General features: G+C 41.6%; 1 protein-coding gene across 1 annotated transcript in view; it reads right to left on the reverse strand.

Moving 5' to 3' along the window:
* The window catches only part of LOC109520770 (polypeptide N-acetylgalactosaminyltransferase 18-like), a 142,898-nt gene that overhangs the window by 4,530 nt on the left and 115,370 nt on the right, over positions 1 to 22,998 (reverse strand). Inside the window, exon 11 of the mRNA XM_019878242.1 lies at positions 15,087 to 15,251. Within this exon, the coding sequence (XP_019733801.1) occupies positions 15,087 to 15,251 (165 nt within the window). The remainder of the gene's footprint in view (positions 1 to 15,086; positions 15,252 to 22,998) is intronic.

The raw sequence follows: 22,998 nt of genomic DNA on the forward strand, positions 1-22,998 counted from the left end.
TAAGTGGAAATAATACAACGTAAAGAATACAGAGAATAATTTTGTTTACATATTTATGAAAATAAAATAACAAATTATAAAATAACATAAAATACATAAAAGTAAATTTACTTTTCTGAGAATGTTTAGGCCAGCAGAGAAGGCCTTGCTGGCCCTCAGGGTCCGCCACTGATTAGACTCAAACAAAGATTGTGAATTTCTGTTGTCATGACAACCAACCCACGGGAATACGAGCCCCACCGCATCTGCAAAGTTGTTTGTCGTAATATTGTTGATAGTTGACAAATTTAATCCCCCTTGAAACAAAATTCATATAAAGTGGACATTTATGGTGACAGTCATGAATGCTGACAAGCAGACAGTGCGTTTGTGACACACAATTGGAAAGCTCTCTAATTCATGTCAAAAGGTACAATGTTGGTGTTTGAGGCGCAGACTTTTGCAGATTGACGGCTGCATACAACTGCAGACAGCCGCGCCGACCTGACCATTCCCTTTGTCTCAACAGGTAAGTTACTCATCACATTTCTACCTCCTCCCGCCTTGCTCCTTTCTCACATCCTCCCTCCTTGATGGAATTTCTGGTGGGAGGTCCTTGCATGTCAACAGAGGAGCGAGGATGTGCAAGGAATGAGATGAGGCCACAGTCAATGCAGTATGCTCAACATAACACCGGTGTATATTCACTACCATGAACAAACACGTTTCGGTCAGATGTCATCGAAAAGGAAGCCGGTCAGTGTCGGACAGAGAAGGTTCATCAGCACTGACTCGGTTAGTGATGATTACAATGACGGAAAAAAGTCCACTTCAGTCGGTGTGTAGTCCATTGTTTTTTTTAATTTTTTTTAAAGGTTTCTGACATTTATCAGCAAAATAGGCTTCTGTCAGTGACGGGTTGATGGACCATCCCGTGTCTGACCGGTTGTTTCCTCCCCGCACAAAGTGAGGCCTATTTGTTATAAATTTCAGAATCGAGTTTCTCTGGGTTTAAGTGGGCCCAGTTTGTTGATCTGGTGCTGTGGAATTATGCTGTTGAATGCAGAGCTAAAATGAACAGGAAGCAGCCGGATTGATGCGTTCCTGTTCCTGTCCTGTTCCATGGACACGCGGAGAGCAGTGGATAAAGTGATAGAGCAATTTGGATGGTATGCAAACTGCGAAAGGGGTCAAATGGACTTCAAGATGGCGCCGCGAGAGTGGCTGCCTTTCCAGCAGCTCCTATATTTTGTTGTTCTTCTTCTCATAACTTTGCTGCTTTGCTTCTGTGAATTGGGAATTTCTCCATTGCGAGACTAATAAAGGTTTTCTTTTTCTTATCTTATGTTTGTGGTAGAACTGATGTGGTGTTCTTTGAATAATCTTTTCAAAACAGTTGAGGTGAGGGTTACAGGGCGATAATCATTCAGAGCGGTGACAGAGGATCTTTTGGCTATAGGGTTGATAGCTGCCATTTTGACGCACTGCTTGACTCCGAAGAGATATTAAAAATGTTTGGCATTACCTGGGCCAGTTGCTCTGCGCACCCCTTAAGGCGCAGCCTTTTCGTGGTTTTATTTTTTTCAGGGTCCGACATACATCACCTGAGTCAAACAACAGAACCACCTCCTCCTGGAGTGGGATGCCTCTGGCTGCTGCGGTTTGATTTTGTGTTTACAACGTCAAAAGTGATGAGTTAGTTCATTCAGGAATTCAGTCTTGTCAGCATAGGTTCCAGGAGTGACCTTGTAGTGCGTGATGGATTTTATTCCCTGCCACAGTCTTTATAATCCAGAAATTGATCTTAAATACTCTGTCCGTAGACCCTTTTCACCAGTTTGAAAATCTTGTTCAGCCTGGCTCTGGCAGCAGGTGTCACCAGAACCAGATGTCTCTCCTTCAGCGGGGTCTACATACCTCAGAAGTCATCCATAGCTTCTCGTTTGCCCTTCCTGTGATCCTCCTTATGGAAGTGACATCCTCCAGACATTTATAGATGTAAGCAGATACAGCCTCAGCATATTCCTCAATGTCTGTGGTCTGGTCTACAGTGGAGGCCTCTCTGAAAACTGACCAGTTAGTGCATTTAATGCACTTCTGCATTGCTGCCAGTAATAATCTCACATGTTTGATGGAAGGTTCATTCCTGGTGAGCAGATGTCTGCATGCCAGAGTTAGCATGATGGAAATGTGATCTGACGAGCCAAGGTGAGGGCGAGTGGCTGCTTTTAATGTTGATTTTCATGTTTGTATACACATGGTCATGTATTGGCTCCTCCAACTGCAGACAGCCAACGACGTGCACCACTAAAAACTACAAACTGTCAGCGACTGTTTTATTCCTAGAGCCATTACTGCAATAAATAACAATAGAAAATAATCAAAGCTACTGCATTTTAAACTTAAACTCACTTACCTCACTATGTGCAATAATGAGCAATATCTGAGCCATTTCATGTGCAATATGTGTCCTGTGTGCAATATAAGCCTCAGTTCCATACTACCACTACTGCTGCTGTTGTTGTGTGTTGTTAAGTTTTGTATTTATGAAACCGTTATTTTAATTTTTTTTTTTTTTTTTTTTTACGAAATGCACTAAGGAGTGGCACCCAAATTTCGTTGTATGTAATACAATGACAATAAAGGTGATTCTGATTCTGATTCAAATAATAATTCAATGATGAACAATATGTAAAAGTTGAGTCCTTCCACCATTTGTAATTGATGGAAATGCACACTCCACCCCCTCGTGTGTTTCACTGAATGTACTGTTCTGAAGAGCCCGGTGCGTAGTTGGCCCCCCTAAACTGGCATCATCTGTTATATTCTCACTTAGCTATGTCTCAGTGTACATAAAAATTGTGTCGTACAATACATTAACGAGTATAAACTATTCTTGTTTGATGAGGGGTGACTTTCAGCTTGATGTTTTCAGTGTTATTTTGAGCTAGTACAGCCGCTGTCGGTTGTGGTGCCACCATGCTGACAAACTTCAATTACGTTTTTTTTTCACCTGCATTGCTAAAATAGAAAGAGTCAAGCTATTTTACTGATTGCCAGGCAGACACACATTTTCTTGTGAACACAGACAGTATGATCAGTTGGTTGAAATCAGATAATTTACAAAGCTTACCCACCAATTAACATTCATCAAAACTTCACAAGATAAGCAATGTAGCAAATTACAGTCATTAACTTGATGTATAGCACCATAGTGGGAAGCACTTTCAAAATAAGTGCTTTAGTTCCTTGAAACAACAGCTTCATCTCGGAGAGTTTTGAGAATTGGTATTTGTGGGCAAACCAAAAACAAATGGAACTACTACTGGCAGAAACTAGGACGAGTGACCACTGTAAATTGTCCCTCGGTGTGAGTATGAGCGTGGATGGTTGTTCGTCTCTGTGTGCCATGCGATTGGTTGACAACCAGTTCAGGGTGTCCCCCGCCTACTGCCCGGAGATGGCTGGGATAGGCTCCAGCACCCCCCGTGACCTTTGTGAGAATAAAGCGGATCGGAAAATGGATGGAAGGTATTCTTTGTTGAGCCAGAAAAGCCTTACATGCAATGATGTGTTTGTTATTTTATTTGGCCATTCAGCCAACGTCCCAGGGAGTTTCTGGTGCATCATTAAAAATTATGCAAAACATAATGGGGATACTCATTCACTCAAAGACAAATCCATACCTCCTTCTGACGCACAATGTGGGTCCCCCTAAATCTAAAATCAGAGCCAAGTTAGCAAGACTACTTCCTGGGACAAAAAAGAGAAAAATGCTTGCTTTATATAAACAAACAAACACACACTTGGCATTTGTCCAGACCTTTGGCCTCAATTCAGTGAGCCCCCCCCGTCATTCTGTAAAGTGCACAGTTGGAATGCACTATTGATTCCCTGCTATTAAGGCGGGAGCACCAGTTAATCAGAGGGTCAGACAGCCAGCCAGCCAGAAAGCCATCACAAATAAAAGGCTGCTGACTGGCTGGCCATCTGTCCACCCTTTGGACAGTCATCACGTCATTGTAAAAAAACAAAAAAATTCACAGAGGAACATTTATGCACAATGAAAACAATACTCGACGTGTGAAAATAAAGTACGACTTTTTGTTCTTTACGCTGTATCATGAGCACAGATTTTGTATTGAACATACGCTTCTGTTTGGAAAGATGTTTTTTTTCTGAGTCTGTCAAAACTTTGCAACCTGGGAACATCAGCAAGTATTGATGAGGTGAGTAACCATGTATTTGACAATTACTGTAATCCCTCGTTTTATGCGGTTAATTGGTACTGGACCACCCCTGCGAAAGGTGAAAAACCACAAAGTAGTAGGATTTGCAATTAAGCAATGTGTCCCTGTTGATGGTGCCACCTCCAGTTGTTTGAGTGGCCATGTACAAAGCCTCTGAGTCACATCAGCTCTTTGTTCGGTGAGGGATCACTGTATTATTATTTTTTGTTTTTATAACAGGAACACAGACCTTTAGGAAAACTATATAAACTATATAAAAAGGCAAATGTAAATCCCTTGTATATCAAAAGATATCAGAATCAGAATATCCAAACACCCTCCGCTTGCTTTCTATTGATGGCTGTTCCCTCAGCTCGAGTTCAGTTCAATATTGTAAGAGATCTACATATTAATAATTCACCAATACTTCCTGCCTCCTCCACATGAAAGGCTTTGTCCCTTCCTATGTTAGTTCTTTTTCACACGAGTGCTCATCCGGAGCAAAACCCTTAAAGTACAGTCTATTGTGCTCGGGTTATCATAACAAAATAATGATTTTTTGAGGAGCAGTTTTGCAAATCAATGACCTCATTTGAGTAGCAAATGAGGAATTCCAAGGAGCAATTCTTTTCTCGGTTAATTGCACGCACCCGAAGCAAGGATTTTATTGAACAATAAAAATACAACAATATAACTGGGGAGTTGAATGTAACAGTGTTCCCTCGTTTCTCGAAATTATTTTCCAGGACTTTTACCCCCAAGCTTGGGAGTAGTTTTATTTGCTATGATTGCACCTTATATTTTGTACATTCAATCGGATTGCTTCAATGTTACCAAATACAATGCAAAATTTGAGTTCCACCCCCCCACCCGCCAAAATTACAAATTTAAAAAATGATGTGAAGCGATTGTCATAGTTCACCCCAAAAGAGCTGTTGAAAAGAATGACTCCTTTGCGAACATCACACTACTAATATAAAATCTGACTTGGAATGCTGACATCGAAATGACTTTCATTGCTATGTAAATCAAAATGATGGAATACAACTGATTGACTAATGAGCTGCTGATGGATGGAGAGAGGCCAGAGCCCATGCTAGCATCCATGGCACCATCACAGCCAGGTTAGCGAGCCCAGGGGCGAAACATTGCCTAAAAACTACATGAAAAGTCGCACTGCTCTCTGTGCACTTCCACGTTATTTTAACACAGCTGAATTCAAAATGGGGCGGCCCGGTGGTTGACTGGTTAGCGCATCGGGCTCACAGTGCAGAGGTGCAGGGTTAGGCTCAGGATTTCCTCTGTGGAGTTTGCATGTTCTCCCCGTTCCTTTGTGGGTTTTCTCCGGGTACTCCGGTTTTCTCCCACATTCCAAAAACATGCACGGCAGGTGAATGGAACACTCTAAATTGCTTCTCGGTGTGATTGTGGCAGCAAACAGTTGCTCGTCTATGTGTGCCCTGCAACTGGCTGGCAACCAGTACAGGGTGTACCCAGCCTATTGCCTGAAGACAGCTGGGATAGGCCCCAGCACACCCGCGACCCTTGTGAGGAGAAGCGGATTAGAAAATGGATGGATGGATGAATTCCAAATAAAGTTTTTATCATTCACATATTTTCTGTTTCTGCTGTTGGACAAAGTATTGTGACTGGTTGTAACGGTGTTTTGGGTTCTGGCAGACAGTGACTCGTGTGGAACTGATTGATGAAGATATATTGACAGAGTTAAACAAAAAGCCAAACACTTTTATGTTATATTCACAAGCATTGGATGGAAGTAATGACATAAAAAAACACTGTTCAGCTCCTAAATTTCATCTGAGGGATAAACGACAGTTTTGAGATAACCGAGGAGCTTTTGAGCATGAAGGGAAAATGCGAGGAAAGGACTTGTGTGAACAAATGTCCGCTGTCATCGAGAGAATGAAGCGACCTCAGAGTAAACTTGCCAGTGTCCCTATGGATGGATCGTCAAATTTAACTGGAAAAAAACCCCAACAAAAACGTCGGACTGCTGAAAAAAATCCAACAAGGAGTGAAAGACCAAAAAACCCTGAGCAGGATGCTATTTTCCTTCACTGCATTCTTCATCAGGACTCTCTCTGTAAGTCTGCATTGCAAGCGAAATCATGTCGTGGATCCAGTTGTAAAACTTGTCAACGTCATACAATCAAGAGGACGTCAGATAATCATCGTTGGTTCGTTACATTTTCGGACGAAACCAATGCGGATCGGCAGGATCACTTTTCCATTCTCGTGTCCGCTGATTAAGTTTGAGCAAAGTGTTTTGAGTGTGTGAGCTCAAAGAAGAGATTGGCTTTTTTTTTTTTTTGGGTGGAGGGGGTTAATGGGGAGTTCTTGAAGAATTTCCAAACTGAGTGACATGAACCGTCTTTGTGACTTCGCAGTGGACATACGTATTTTCACACAGGAATGAGCTGAACGTGCAGCTACAGGGGAAAGATCACTTTGTGCGCGACATGTACACAAATGTGAAAGCCTTCAAACCAAGCTGATTGTATTCTCGAGCACATCTTCCGCTTTCCCCCACACTAGCCATGCAGAAAGAGGCCACCCAAAACACAACAAAAAACAACAAACGACTGGACAACCTGCAGAAAGAATTCTGCCTTTGGTTGTTTGATCTTGAAAAAATGGACAAGTCTCTTCAGCTGGTGTCCTGCCTCCTGTCACAAGACTCTGAAACAACACCACAGGAGCTGCAATTGAAACCGATCGATCTCCAGTCTGACTGTGCCTCAAAGGGAAAGGTAAAGTCTCTTAAACCGAATGACTTTTACGCTTCACCAAAGCTACGTTTTCCAACCTCGGGAGGACGGCACAGAAGATGCTTGTGTCGTTTGGCTCGACCTACGCGTGTGAGCAGACATTCAACAAAGCCCGTCACAGATCCAAGTTTACTGACCAACACTTGGGGAACAATGGAGATCCATTCTGAGAATTGCCACAACAAAACTATCTCCAGGCTTTGATGCACTGGCAAAAAAGGACAGCAACTACATTGTTCCGACTGAAATTGATGCGCTTTTCTGCTGTCATGAGAAAAAAAAAAATGCATCCGGAATGTTTGACAGTGTTCTTTCAACCCTTTCGGGGACAGCGGTTACTACAGTGGACAGCTTATCATGTTATCATGTTACAGGTGCATGAAAAGGTTAATGAAGCGCGCATTTAAGCACAGCAGTGGAACAGAAAATAAGCAATGCAGAAATGTTTGAGACTGTGTATGCTGTTGGGTAACAATATGTTTTGAAAGTAGAATATATCATTCATCCTTTTTTCAAAACAATTTTGATTTCTTGAACTTTGAGTCTTCAATTAAAAAACAGAGACAATCTCCAGGTTTGAAATATCACTCTGTGTGGTGTTTTCATCTATTTACATTTGTTCCTCCCAGCATTGTGCCAAATAGTGTGTAAATGCCGCATCTTGCATATTCATTGACACAAACATACTTCCTGGATGAGAGCTATTTTGCACATTTGAAAGGCGCAGTCCTCAGTGCACACTGTTTGTAAATCGGGTTGCGCGTTTATTTTTTTTTGTGTGCTTCCTGTGCAAAGCTTTCAAATTTTAGAACCCATTATGGCCCGCAGGTCAAAAAGTTTGCCCACCCCCAGGTAAGGGGGTTGGGCCGTTGATGTCAGTTGCTATGGTGTAGCTATTTTGTCACCTTCATTTTGTCATATAGAATTGAGCATGGCCTGATGTCCTTTAACATTTCAGCTCTGATTGCTCAGCGACATGTCAGAATGTCCTGCTTTCTTCCATGCTTTCTCCATACAGCCCTCCTCTCTGTTGTTACTTTGTATTTTTGCATACAAAAGATTTGCTTTTCCACTTCTGCTTCCTGTCTGCTTCCAGGTCCAAATTCTGTTTTTCACGTGACAGCAAGTATGAAATACTGAGTGAAAAGTGGCCCAGTCAGACGACCTGTTACCCATCACTATCATAAAGCCGTCGTCCTTGTTGCTCTACTGAAAAACAGAGATGTATTTCATCTCAGAGCGCACAGCCAGAAGTGACGGCACACCCACTCCAGTTCTTTTCCACCCAACAGGGGTGACAGATTAGAGGGAGAAAAACCTCATCTTCGACAGAGCGCTACAGCGACATTCTTGAATGTAAGGTCGCTATCTTGGGTCTGAAAAGTTGAAACATGCAATTTTATTCGTGTGGTAGTGTCACATGGGTTCACGCTGTGCCGGCTAGAAGTAAGGATGAAGCAGAAAAGCACGACAGCTCAATGTTGCCCATTGAAGGCAGCTGAAAACAGATGTACATGTCTGTTCAACCTGTTTGGGTTCACTAATAAGGTATGGAGAAGCAGAGAGAGGAAAAATCATTTTCCAGGACAGCTCAACCTTTTCCAGGACCCTGATGTAATAGAAATATTTTAATATCCGAGAAATATTTTAATATCCGAGTATCCTGCCGAAAATTGCGTATTCAAATAAAGTGTATTTTCGCTGGGTTCAAGAGCTATTATTATTTATCCAAAAGAGAAAATAAGACATTTCACGAAAGGAGGAATGACCAGTTGCAGGGCTGCCAAACAACAAAACCTTCCATAACATTTGGTTTGAATTTCCATATTTTTGAAATTATACCATGGGACAGTTGTAGCAGCCTATTATGCAAGAGGATAAAAGGAATTCTGCATACTGTCCTATGCACGGCATAGTTATTACTCTATAATCAGTAAGTGTCGATAAATCATGGCTTCACTTTGTTATTTTATGATACTAAAATATGATCAAGTGGAGCGTAACATAAATCACGCTTTTCATCATCAAGATGTGAATAAAAAAGGGCTGAAAGGTAAACTTTATGAAATGTTGATTAATGTTCCTATCAATTATGGTACAAGTGCTGCTCAAGTCACACATCTGCTTTGCTTGCTCTGTGTTGTCAGGTTGGCTCCTCTCACTCTCCACTTCTGTGTATTCATTAACATGTTGCAAAAAAGAGAGCATTTAAAAACTTATTTCATCCTCAGCCTCGGCAAGTAGCGGGCCAGGAGACTACATTTCAACAAAATGGCATGCGGAGGCGAACGGGGCCCATTTAACAGATAAATAGACATACTGTAACGAACTGGGTTGCTTTGTGCGTTACTGTGTTCCTGTAGGAGGGTATTTAGCAAGTCATGAACTGCTGTGCTCAGTGCTGCTTTACCGAGTGTGCTTTAATGCATTGCTGCTTGCCGGCATGTGTGGGAGGCGAGAACACGGAGGGACTTGCATTTGCGAGCAAACAGAGTTGTATTTGTTCTGGAATCATGGGACATTTTAATAACTGTAATTTCAGAAGTGTTCTCCCAAAGTCCAACCAGTACATACATTCTGTAAACCACATTTTGCAACAAAAGTGAAATCATCATGTTTACCACGTCATAGAAAATCGCGAGTAGACGCGTTTTTCTGTTGATATCCATCCATCCATCCATTTTCTGATGCACCTATCCTCATGAGGGTCACAGGCGTGCTGGAGCCTATCCTAGCTGTTTTCGGGAAGTCGGCGGGGGACCCCCTGAACTGGTTGCCAAGCCATTGCAGGGCACACCAGAGATGGGAAAACCATTCGTCCTAATGATCACACCTAGGGACAATTTAGAATGTTCAATCAACCTCCCATGAATGGGAGGAAATCAGAATACCCGGAAAAAACCCATGCAGGCAAGGGGTGTGTCGGCCCCGTGTTCCAGTGGTTAGCGCGTCCACCTCACAGTGCAGAGGTACCGGGTTCAATTTCAGCTTTGGCCTCCCTGTGTGGAGTTTGCATGTTCTGCCTGGGCCTGCGTGGGTTTTCTCCGGGTACTTCGGTTTCCTCCCACATTCCAAAAACATGCATGGCAGGCTGATTGAACACTCAAAATTGTCCCTAGGTCTGAGTGTGAGCGCGGATGGTTGTTCATCTCTGTGTGCCCTGCGATTGGCTGGCAACCAGTTCAGGGTGACCCCCGCCAACTGCCCGAAGACAGCTGGGATAGGCTCCAGCACCCCCGCGACCCTGGCGAGGATAAAGCGGATCGGAAAATGGATGGATGGATGGATGGACGGAGGCATGGGGAAAACATGCAAACTCCACACAGGAAGGCCGAACCCTGCACCTCTGAGAAGTTAGGCGGACGCACAAACCAGTCGATCACCGTGCCGCCTTATTTGCAATATTTTGGTATATTTTTATTGTTCTTTAACAAACAAAATACTGTGGTATATATTGCATTTCAAATATTTCATCATCCAATTAATTTGCACTTCACGTCAAACAATATGCAACAATCTTTTCCTGACAAGGAATTGAAAATAAGTTCACGATTGGTGAATTGAGCTCTTAACGCCAAACAGGCTATTAGCACAAAATGATTCCACCATTTGGTTACAGAAACAAATATGAAGTCACAGTGTTGATTTTGTCTGATACTAATTAGAGGACAGCTCTCCTCCGAGGGTTCCCAAATGCGAAGGAAAACGAGCACTCAGCATCGGTGGGAGGTTCTGAATCATAAATGGGAAACACGTTCACACGTGTGAACATACAAGCACACACGTGCGTAACATCACTCATTCCTCGGTCATATTTGAAAATAACATCATGAGCACAAATGTACTGAGGCCAAGTCCTTTTTTGTGTTTTACATATTGCAAAACCTATCTGCAGAACTTCCTTGTTCACCTGAATACATTTACTGTAACACGCCAGTGACTTTAAATATATGATTCCGACTCGCAAGCAAAAGTCATGCCTCTCAAAATAAAGAAGCACTTTTTAATACTTAACAGATACATTATGATGGCTTGTTCGGACAGACGATAGGCTGAAATACAGGCAGGAAAATGTCACAGATTGGTTTGCAGTGGCTAAAAAAAAAAAATCACTGTTCAGCAGTTCCAAAATTAGATGAAAATGACAAATAACCAAACTGAGTCACACTTTGTATGCACTACTTCTCCTTTTGTATTCATTTATCTTTTTCTTCTGTTGCTGTTATTGGTTATTAATTAAAAACTCTTTTTATCTTTCCTGCCATTCTGATAAAATGCACTAAATAAATTAGATGTCTTATGTTGCTCCAAATACTGCACCCAACAGAACAAAAGCAAGAAGCCTAGTAACCTGAAAGTTGACTGGACCTGCCCCAAACGTTTTGTGTCGGACATCTGTGATCGTTGCCTTGTCCACGAAAATTCCCCTGAGCTCTGTTAGAGGCTGGTGTCGTGCCTAAAGAAGTAAAATATGCAAACGTTGACCTCAGCTGCCTTGCAAACTTATGTCGTCACTTAAAATTACTTTCTTTTCCCTCACAGAGAAATAATGACATTGTAAATTATATTCAAAATAAATAAATAAGTAAAACAATAATAATAAAAAAACAAACAAACAAACAAACAAAAAAAACCCACTTCTGATGTCAGTTTCGGTCTCTGCTACAAATTGCATCAACGATATAGTTGAATATGTTTAAGATACTTATTTCACGATAATCATAGGTCTCGGTAATGACAAAAATAAAAAAAAGACGGGAGCAGAAATGGAAGTTATCATCTCATTAGGGAGTTATTATGGTATATTTAGCAATGAAACTGACATACGAAATCATCTAATAGACCCTTTTACACTTCTGTATCGACATGTGCTGTCATAGCTGTAGCTCTCAAAATGAATGCATTTCAAGTTTCAAATCCAGTTCCTATGAGGTATGGTTTCTTGTACCGTTGGTCACTCACTAATTGAGTGGGTAAGTCTTACAGACTTACGCAAGGACAGTCGAACCTCGTTACAAAGTACCTCGAGGGACATAACGAATCTATAAGTTATAACGGTAGTTCGTTGTAACCATTTCCAGTAGAATGGCCACCAACTACAATAAAAATAAAATAGAATACAAATAAATTAATGTATAAATAATCACAAAAGGCGGCCCGGTGGGCCAGTGGTTAGCACGTCAACCTCACAGTGCAGAGGTACCGAGTTCAATTCCAGCTCCGGCCTCCCTGTGTGGAGTTTGCATGTTCTACCCGGGCCTGCGTGGGTTTTCTCCGGGTACTCCGGTTTCCTGCCACATTCCAAAAACATGCACGGCAGGCTGATTGAACATTTAAATTGTCCCTTGGTGTGAGTGTGAGCGTTGGATGGTTGTTTGTCTCTGTGTGCCCTGCGATTGGCTGGCAACCGGTTCAGGGTATCCCCCGCCTATTGCCCGAAGATGGCTGGGATAGGCTCCAGCACCCGCCCGCGACCCTTGAGAGGATCAGCGGATCGGAAAATGAATGAATGAATAACCACAAAAAAAAAAAAAAAAGAATATGGAGCAGATAGTGAGCTGCATTGAGTGTTTTTTCTTCGATTCATTAGTGATGCACTCAGACATCAGTAACGAAACTGGACTGATGACCTTTTTGTGGGCATCGTCATGCTCAAGAGATGGCGGACTTTACACCAGGGCGAACCAGTCAAGTCTCTGCAGCCAACTTCAAAAGGAGTGCACCAAGTGTTTTAGGCCCAATTGCGGCAGTCTTCCACCAGTGTCCTTGGGTCTGTTCCATTCAGTCAACATTCCCATGCGGGCCTCCTATGAAGCAGTGAGCTCCAGCATGACCACTTGTATTGTTCGGCCTGGCAAGAGGACAATGTTTGATCTTAGGCTTGTTGTTTTTATTGTCTCAGTGATTCCCCAAATCAACCAATCCTTGGCTGTTGCAAACAGACCACTCCCTTTGCTGTGCCTTGGGCCTCTCTCCAGCGCTGATAAAGGCAAGGAATTGCTTGACTGGTCTCTGCTGTGGCTTGGCTATGTCAATGGCTGAACAGATAGAACCAGGTCACACCACTTTTGGGCAATAGCTCAGGGTGTGCTTCAGCTATGCTCCAGCTTTGGAGGTTTGACTGATTCAGGAGCGTGTCATAGACAGGCTTCCTGTTCACAACTTGACACCTGGACCTTCACCTGGACACCTGTGTATTGCTGGAAGCGTTGATGGATTTCTCCCAAAGCTGTCACTTGGCCTAGAGGCCTCTTGTGCCACGGGCAGAACCTTTCTTGCTTCACCACACCTCAATTTCATCTCCCGACGTCGACCATGAACTCTTCCTTCATGCTGCTGAATAGGAATGTAAGTTTGTTCTTCCTTACAGGGAGTGTTATGCTGCTGGGAAGATCAAACCATCTGGGGAGGTACGGACCGATTTTGCTCTCTAGGACCTGGACTCTGTGCATACAAATATCCTAAACTCGGTGGGTCACAGAATTTGTGGTAGGATAGTGTGTTGGTAAATCCAATGCAAACCCTCCTGGCATGGCTAACTTGTCAACTGCTGTTAATTTCCTCTCCAGTTCTTGTCTAGTTGCTGCAATTGATTTGATGTCTTTTCAAGAAGAACACTGAGCACAAGGACAAGTAAACACCTTGTCTTTCTCTCTTTCTGGTCAGAGAGCATGTTCTGAAGGTAACGGGCCACCTCAATCGTTGGGCTCACATCTCTCCATTGTGCTTTTGCCTCAACACCTTCCTTGAAAATCCATCAGGCCTGCCTTCTGTGGCTATCTGCTCTTCAAAGACTGTGCATCTTACTTCCCTAAAGTGCTGTAAAGTTCTGTCAGGGGTGGGCAGCTTTTCCATTAGCTGTAGCTTTCCTGAATTGGTGTTTCGAGGACCTCAGCTCTCAAACAGATGTAGCTGATCTTCTCTGCTCTTGTCATATTAAGGGCCTCTCCTTGTCTCTTCACCAGTCCAAACCTGTCTCCTCCTAAGTTGGATAAATATGATTATCAGGTACTTCAGCTTCCTGACCGTATCCTCATTTGCTATTGATTCAATACTTCAAGATTTTTATCAAACATATATAAAATGCGTTTTCTTTTTCCTGTTGGAGAATGCAAACTTATGGGTTGCTGGCTACTACTGCCACAGTTGCACGCTTTTCGGACTGTTGGCTGTCTTTCCAGCTCTCGGAACCATCTTCATGCTCATCATCCAGTCTATTCCCAGAGGTCATTTCCAAAATTCTTATAATGCACTCAGACAAATCATCAGTGAAGTAGGCCTAACCCTTGATCTTTGAGTGTTTTGGGTCTCAAAAATCATACACCCGGCACTGGTAAACCCAGTCTTGATGTGGAGTGACTCATTTCAAAAGCACAAGATACTGTATAATCTTTTAATAATTTACACATGAACATAGATGTCACCTCACCTGGTTCGTTGAACTCTTATGTTGAACACACAAAACTTACCTGTACAGTTGGTAAAATTGTTTGATGACAGTATGTTGACGCAGGAAGAGACTAATACCATTTCCAATATTTCCGCTGGTGGAAAATGTCTCAATAATTGGAACGTGACAGAGGAACTACAATTGCACAATTACAATTACATTGCATTAATAATTTCTAATGAAGGAGTTATGAATGTTTTTTTTTTTTTTTTTTTTACTTTTTAATTTTTTTTTGTTGCGTTGTCTTTGTTCCGTTATGTTGAGGAGAATCTTAAATAACACACACACACACACACACACACACACACACACACACACACACACACACACACACACACACACAAGATTTTTTAAACCGCGCGCACACCACACACACAAATACACACACACACACACACACCAAATAAATGAGGAATTCAGTCACTGTGATCCTTCGTGAAGAATTGTAAAATGACAGGAGACAATGTTGAATATTGAATGAAGGAGAGGAGTTTCCCCTTAACGCAGTCTTAAATCCTCTGGCTAAAAAAATCTCTAGAATAATTCTTATTGAAATTCTTTTAATTTATTTAAAGTGTGTTTGCAGTGGCAGATTTTTCTGGTTTAAAAATGTCAAATTGAAATGAAACGTATCTTTACCGGTGTGAAAGTCCAGGTGAGCTTCATGTGCTTGGTGGCTGCATAGGCGCATTCCAGCAATCTGGGTTTGCTGTTCACATCCACAAGACACTTATTGTCATCATCATCAATGGTTGGACTCAGTACGCCAAGGTGAAGTTGCTGGGAACTGGTGTAATACACATTCTATGTGGAAACAAAATAAACAACATATTGTAGCAACAGGTACCACAGTGAAAAACAGGCAAATAAGTTTTATTTATATAGCACATTTCATGTGAAAGGCAACTCAACGTGGTTCACACAAACAAGCATTTACAAACACAATATTTAACAGTATTTAGAAGCAAAGCAGAGAAAACAAAAGAAGCTCACAAAAGTTACGAGAACGAACATTGACACGTGTGCAAAACATGAACAGAAAATTTCGAAAACCTTTAAAAGCAAAGTAAACTCAAAGTAGGTTTCGAAAATAACTAAAAGAAAATTCATTTAAATTGTTTAGAGGACCTTAACACTTTCAGGGACAGCGGTTACTACAGTGGACAGCTTACCATGATATCAGGTTACAGGGTGCATGAAAGGGTTCATCAAAGGTATGGGGAGAAAAATCAGCTTTTAAGACTGGATTAATATGTTCTGACCTCTTTGTTGTGGTCAGAACCTGAGTTGCAGCATTTTGAATGAGCTTCAGCTGTTTGATACTTTTTTTGAAAACAACATTCATAACTCCTTCCAGTGAGAATACCGTAACGATAATCAAGTACACTAGAGATAAAAGCATGGATACGTTTCTCCTGGTTCGCACCCTTCAGTCTGGATGTTTTTTTTCAACTGGTAAAAGGCTGTTTTAGTGATTGATTTGATATGACTGCTGAAAGTCAGGTCTGAGTTTCTCAGCACCCCAATATTTCTGACTTGGTCTTTGGTTTCTATCGTCAGCGACTCCAGGTGTTTTCTGATATCATGAGGGGACATTGATAAATATAGCTCTGTTTCACCTGCATTACAATGTTTGCCAACATGGGTGCTCCGAAGCATATGACCCAAAGGTAACATATTCAGACAGAACAGAAGGGGTCCAAGGACTGACCCTTGAGGGACCCCGCATGTCATGGCCATATGATCAGATTCAAAACTTCCAATGGTCAGTCACAAAGAAACTAATCTAAGTCGGAGCTGAACCATTTTAGGACTGTTCCATGTAATCCCACCCAAGTTTCCAACATCCATCCATCCATTTTCCGATCCGCTTCCTCCTCACAAGGGACACGGGGCGCGCAGGAGCCTATCTCAGCTGTCTTCAGGCAATAGACTGGGTACACCCTGTACTGGTTGCCAGCCAGTCGCAGGGCACACATAGACGAGCAAATGTTTGCGCTCACACTCACACCTCGGGACAATTTAGAGTGCTCAATGATCCTGCCATGCATGTTTTTGGAATATGGGAGGAAACCGGAGTACCCGGAGAAAACCCACGCAGGCCCGGGGAGAACATGCAAACTCCACACAGGAGCCAGGATCGAACCCAAAACCTCTGCACTGTGAGGTCGACGTGCTAACCATTGGACCACCGGGGCGCCCAAGTTTCCAACATGTTCAACAGCATTTTATGATCAATTGATTGAATAACACACTTTCACTCTCATGTCATTTGGTATTTTAATAAGAGCTGTGATGAGGTTGGAATTTATCAAAAAGCCTGTTTAAATTCAATAATTTGCAGAGTTGATTAAAATCCACTTTGCCCACAACTTTAATTCTGATGGGAGGTTTTGAAATGGGTCTAGAATTTGTTAGCAAGGAGACATCTAGCATTCTCCTTTTTTAGAAGGGGCATGACGACAGCTGCTTTCAAGGGGTAAGGAAACTTGCCTGACTGAAATGAGCATTTGATTATTTGCTGTAACTCGGTTTGAACAGATTTCCCAATACCTGTTTACCAAACTGAAAAACAGGACTCTGATTGGCCCAGGTCATACATAATACATGCAGCTGTATTCATATGAATGTGTGTTTTTGGCAAGATAGATTTTTGACAACACAAACAAACACATAGTTAGCATTACTGCATCACAGAAAGACATGTTTGAAATTATCAGGCAGATTCTGTTTTTTGTGAATTTTCCGAAAATAATTTGTGATGCTTTTTTATCATCAACAGTTAACTTCTGTAATAATCAGGATTTCATTGAACAAAATCGCGATGATGACAGCGGTATGTCTTTTGTCTCAAAAAGGCGGGAGTCTTCCAAATTATTGTGTCCAACAGTTTAAAAAGCTGTACAGAACATAAAAACTCTAGTTGGACAAAAAACATCTTTGCTGATCATGTTGCATTATAACAGCCGTTCTTCGATGTTACCTACTTAACTCGCTCACTCACTGAAATTTCAAGTCAGTTAATAGTTTCTGCTTATGTTTTATTACAGGAAGCATCTGCAATCACCCAGCTGCACTTGCTCTCCTGAGCTGTGGCTAATATTTAAGTCGGGTACCAGAGTATTGCTTTGCATGCTGTTTTACTCCTTCCCAGTCGTGCATGAAGTTTTGTTGCCATTGCTTTCAGTCACTGTTCTTTGGTTGCTTGCACAACCTTGTTGGAATAATGCCTGTGCCACAAAAGGGTTGAGGTCAAGGGGGCATTGGTTGACCACATCGCGAATTTTCCTCCCTTCTTTTTCATCCAATCAACGGTTCCTTGGCCTTTTCTTCACCATGGGATGGTGCATTGTCTTGCATGAGAATAATTTTATTGCAGTAGGACCTTGTTTTTGGGTACCATGAAAGGAAGCGGTTGGTTAGAAACTCCAAATATTCTGCAGATGCAATTTTGACAACTCCTCAAAGTCAGCAGGAATAGGCTTCAGCTTTCCAACAGCACTAATAGCCCCGTTCACACGGCACACATTTGGTCCGACGCAGCTCCGAAATATTTTGTTGCGATGTATTGTACACCGGAGCAAATTTTGTGGAGCGTTCACACGTGCAAAGCCGCTGAGCGTGACAACTCCGGCGCAGCGTCGAAGCAGGGAACTTGCGGTCACACGTGCACTTTCTGCTCCGGACCAAAACGACAGGAATGCGGAAGTAAAACAGGTTCGGGTCGGGCTTCTCTCTCGCGGACTTTTATTTATTTTTCTTTTAATAAATATTATGGTGGACACTATTCTGTCCTTGTTCAGAATAGATCCACTTGTCGGCAGTCGTGGAATAAAGACGTGTTTACAGTCAATTGTGTGTGCTCCTGATGACTGCCACGATATATGTTTTAAAAAATGTATACTAAAACAATGTGCGGATACTAAACTAAGGAATACTTGTTTTAAAACAAACAATTTGGATAAAACAGAGAATGCGCTGTAATTTAATTGCTATTTAACTGCTAAACAGGAGCGCAGCCGGCCAGACCAGTGCGCATGTATGTTAATTTCGTTTAAACAATCCTGTAGAAATAATTTCAGATATCTTTACCTATTTATTTCATTTGAATTATTCTATTTAAAGCCTAGTAAGCCGCAGGATTTCTCTGCGTAATTAAGCAAATGCACATGAGATTTCTCTTTTGTCTGGCCTCTTATTCTGTATTTCAGCGTTATTTCGTTGTGCAAATGCTTTCTCAATTCTCATCTTGATCGTGAGCGCTGTCTTCACCGCTTAAATCGCCGACACTTTTACCGGGGAAGGGGGTCCATGGCCGGGCTTCGTCTGTGTCGCTGGCCCCCTCGTCACTGTCGCCCGCAGTCGGATTCCGTGCGTCTGGTTGCGAGCGTAGCGAGGCCACTCCCCCGCAAGCGAGCATTTGCTCTGGAGCAAATTTAATCCAGCTGCGTTCACACGTGCACATTTGTTTCGGCGTAGCGTCGCAAACGAGCATTTGCTCTGGAGCAAATTTTTAAACCACCTCCCTGAGGTGGATCAAATTTGGTCCGGTATAAGCTCTTTAGTGGAGCTACGCCGGAGCAAATGTGCACATGTGAACGCTCGACTGGATTTATTTCGGAGCTGCGTCGGACCAAACGTTGCCGTGTGAACGGGGCTAATGATAACCTTCAGGCCGCCTAATGGAGCCTACCATTTCACTCCCCAAGACATCACTCCACCACCTCTTTGCTGATGTTGCTCCAAGTCGAACTGTGTTCAATCAATGAATACTGAAAATAATGTTTCCTTTTATGTATGAGCCCACTGAGAACATGTTTTTCTTGTGAGATTAAGAAGAGCTGTCTTAAATGCAGCTTTATTATGCAACAGGCCTTTGGAGGGTCTTAGTTTGAGAGCTTCTTTGAGCTCTGGGGATATTTGTGGCTTCACGTACCTGCTTGCTGACTGATCATCTGTGGCTTTTTCGAAGAGCTGGTGTCTTAATATGGCATATTTGCCTGACAGAAGTTTTCTTTAATCCGCCTATATCGGAACGAACCCGTTTGCTCTGTGAGTGATACAAAAATTATTCTACATGACTGTTTTTCTTGAAATGTCGATTGTTGTCATTCCTTCAACGCTTTTCATCTGCAGGCTTTTCATCTACATTTTGCATTAAAATCATGACTTGTGTAATTACGTGTTGTAAACTCCTTGAGTAGTTTCCCTTTAATTAGGCTTGCCTGGTAACCCAATGATCAGAACTTTCTGGGATTTATATCAGTGATCTTAAGAGAAGAAATTATGTGCAAAAACAAAAAGTCATACATCATCAGTCTCCTAAAATGATGACCCAAGTCAAATTTTGGCAACGTTTCTTTTTTTTGCCTTAAACATCTCCTCAGGATGCTGGCCACATCTGATAAAATCGGCTGCATCCTTAGTTAAACAGATAATTCAATTCTAGGCCTGAAATGAAATAAATACATCAAAGATAATCAAAATGTGTTTCAGTTTTTTGTGTTTTCTGAAAAAAATAAGGAAATTACTTGAGCAATTATTTTAAGAAAGTGACGATATATAACATAAACTGTTATTTACGCATACTATGGACCAGAGTGCACAACTCAGGGCCTGATCCAATAGTGTGTGTGTTGTTCACTGAAAACTCTATACTAATGTAAGGTGTGAATGTGGAGAAAGGTTGATATGTGGATGTGTCAGGCTTAGGTTTTCATAGTGATCAATCCAGACTGCAGCCCAACTCTCACCTAAAGGCCGACCGCACACCCATTGATGCAAATGAACTCTCACTCAAGACGTCACCGAATAGACTCCGCCCAATCATTGCGTGTTTCCATCAAGATTCAGTCCATCAACGCAGATCCGTCTGCGAGGCTAGACAAGCAGCTTTCAAAGTCATGTCGACGGAGAGATTATGTGCTTGTGCATTTGTCCTCTGCTCAGAATAGGCAAAAAAAAAAAAAACAGAGACAATGGACCTGTTCTTGTATGCTGGGGAGAGGGCAGTATGGACTGTCTATTCTTCCCAAAAAACTTGAGAAAACAAAGTTGACACCTCGTTTGATAATCAGCGACTAGCTTTGCAGTTACAATAGCATGAGTTGAAATGTTACGTAAACTTTCCAATATTTCCCCTTTTGTTCAAGTCACCTTTTAAATACTGTACTCCACATTGTGATCGTGCGTCAAGTCCAGGTTCTTGTCATAACTAGGAGGACACTGTCCTCCGATTGGTCAATGCCAAAGAAGCAATTAAGGAACGACGTAACACACATCACGCTCTGCAGCAAGATGAACAAAAATTCTGACATGCCAGACTTAAGTGGTCGTGGTCATGAAAAGTCCCAGTCGCCAACGAGCAATCGTTGAGTACCTCAGATTACACGGGCTGCGATGCGTCAAGAGAATTCAAAGTCAGCTACGCGACACTACATTTGTCTGCGATAAATCTGTCGGATCAAAATCGGGCTACAATCTGACATCAGGAAAATAAAACACTTTAAAACAAACAGTGCGGCAGTCGACAGGAAACTAAAATAAAACAAAACAAAAAACACAAGTCGAAAAGTTGGCGTCATGGCAGCTTCAGATGACAAGCAACACCGATTGTCCTCATTTATACTGCATAAGATGCGTAGTAAAATTTCGGGTTCCATGTGGAGAACAATAGCATTGGTACGCTAGTGGTGGATTGGGCAAGGACAGTGTCTCGGCACTGTTCGATAGTTGAAGGTCGATATATCGAACATTTTATTGCATATTTGACAGATGTGTCGATCACCGGAGCCAAGCAAAAGAAAACTGTCCAACAACTGTTTTTGAGAAGCCTCTAGATTTAGATAGATAGATCGAAAGGGTTTTGGAGTTTGAGACTAAGACAAGACTAAGACTGTGTAGAGTATATCAATAAATAAACTCACAAAATAAACAGAACAAAATTACCAGAATTTTTTTTTTTTTTATGTTTGCAATAGCAAAGGGAAAACAAAGCTTCAAATTTGCTTCATGAACCAGTTTTTTATTTTTTGACTCATCACGAGGGCACGTGCTGCTCAACCATTGGGCTGGAAGTATTTAAACAGACAGTGCCATCTAAAGGAGTCAAAAAATACAACTAGTTCATGAAGCAACTTTGAAGCTTTATTTTCCATCACGAGTTTGAAACAAAAACAAATACAACAGGTGTGTCCAAAATAGGCCCTCAAGTGCCGCTGTCCTACATGTTTTAGATGTGTCCCTCCTGCAACACACCTGATTCAATTCCACTTTGAATTTAATGCTTTTAAAGAATCTTTAATATTTTTTCAAAGCTACATTTGTTATTAAAAAAATTGATTAATCATTCTGTGTTATTGATTTTAGAGACTTGACTAATACCTGACGCGTTCATTGTTTCTTAGTGTGTTATGTTGCATTTGACAATGCTACGCAAGCAAACTTGGCTGGGATATTAAGTCACCGTTTGCTCTGAATGTGAGCAAAAAATAATCAAGGGTAGAAAAGAGCCTATTTTTGCTCATTGTCTTCGAATGAGGTCTTCTGATTTCAATTTCCCCATTGCAATTAATATAATGGTTACTTTAGTTGTCTTACATGCAGGCCACACAGAGAGAAGAACAACCCCAAATCCCCTCAACAAATCCCTTACATGCTCACTAAACTAAGGTAAAAAGGTAAATGGTCTCCACTTATAATGCTATTATATCTTTTGGAAGTCAAGGCTCTTAATGTCACCTCATTAACTGAATGATTAATGGATGACGTTGGAATGAAAGGAGAGTTAAGATCTCATTCACACTCTGAGAATATAGCATCAGGAGCCACTGGGGATTCGGTTACTTGCTTTGCTATACTTTGTCATGGTCATGGGGGAATGATAATCACCCAGCAACCGTTGAGTTGAGACAATCACTCCAGCTGAGGTCAGATGATATGCTTTTCGTCTTGCCTGAACTATTCATGCATAATTTTCTCCTGAAAATAATCTTTTGAGTTCCAAATTGTTGCTTGACATTTGATGTTTCACTGCATAAAAAATACATTTCTATGGACTTTGTCCATTTTCATAATCTGTGTCCTTGTTTTATATCTTCATTTCATGAGCATATTCACTGTCTTGCATCTGTGTACATTAGATTAATATGTGCATGCATGCATGAGATGTGTCTTGGTCGACTCCCTCCAGGAGTTCATGAAGACATGGCATTACACTATAAAGATGACTTCAAAGAGCATATAATAATAATAATAATAATAATAATAATAATAATAATAATAATAATAGATTACATTTGCAAGCGCCTTTCATAGCACTCAAGGACACTGTACAACCAAGAGCAAATAATAAAACTACAGATAAAATTTAAAATAAAAGTAAAAAAGTAAAAAATAAAAATAAAAAGATTTAAGGTGGATAGGCAAGTCTGAATAGGTGGGTTTTGAGCTGGGTGATAAATATGGAAAGAGAGTCAATATTACGAATGTCAGGTGGTAGTGCGTTCCAGAGTTTGGGGGCAGAGCGACTGAAGGCTCTGCACCCCATTGT

This window comes from Hippocampus comes, unplaced genomic scaffold (assembly GCF_001891065.2).
Source record: "Hippocampus comes isolate QL1 unplaced genomic scaffold, H_comes_QL1_v1.1 scaffold37, whole genome shotgun sequence".
Classification (NCBI taxonomy): domain Eukaryota; kingdom Metazoa; phylum Chordata; class Actinopteri; order Syngnathiformes; family Syngnathidae; genus Hippocampus; species Hippocampus comes.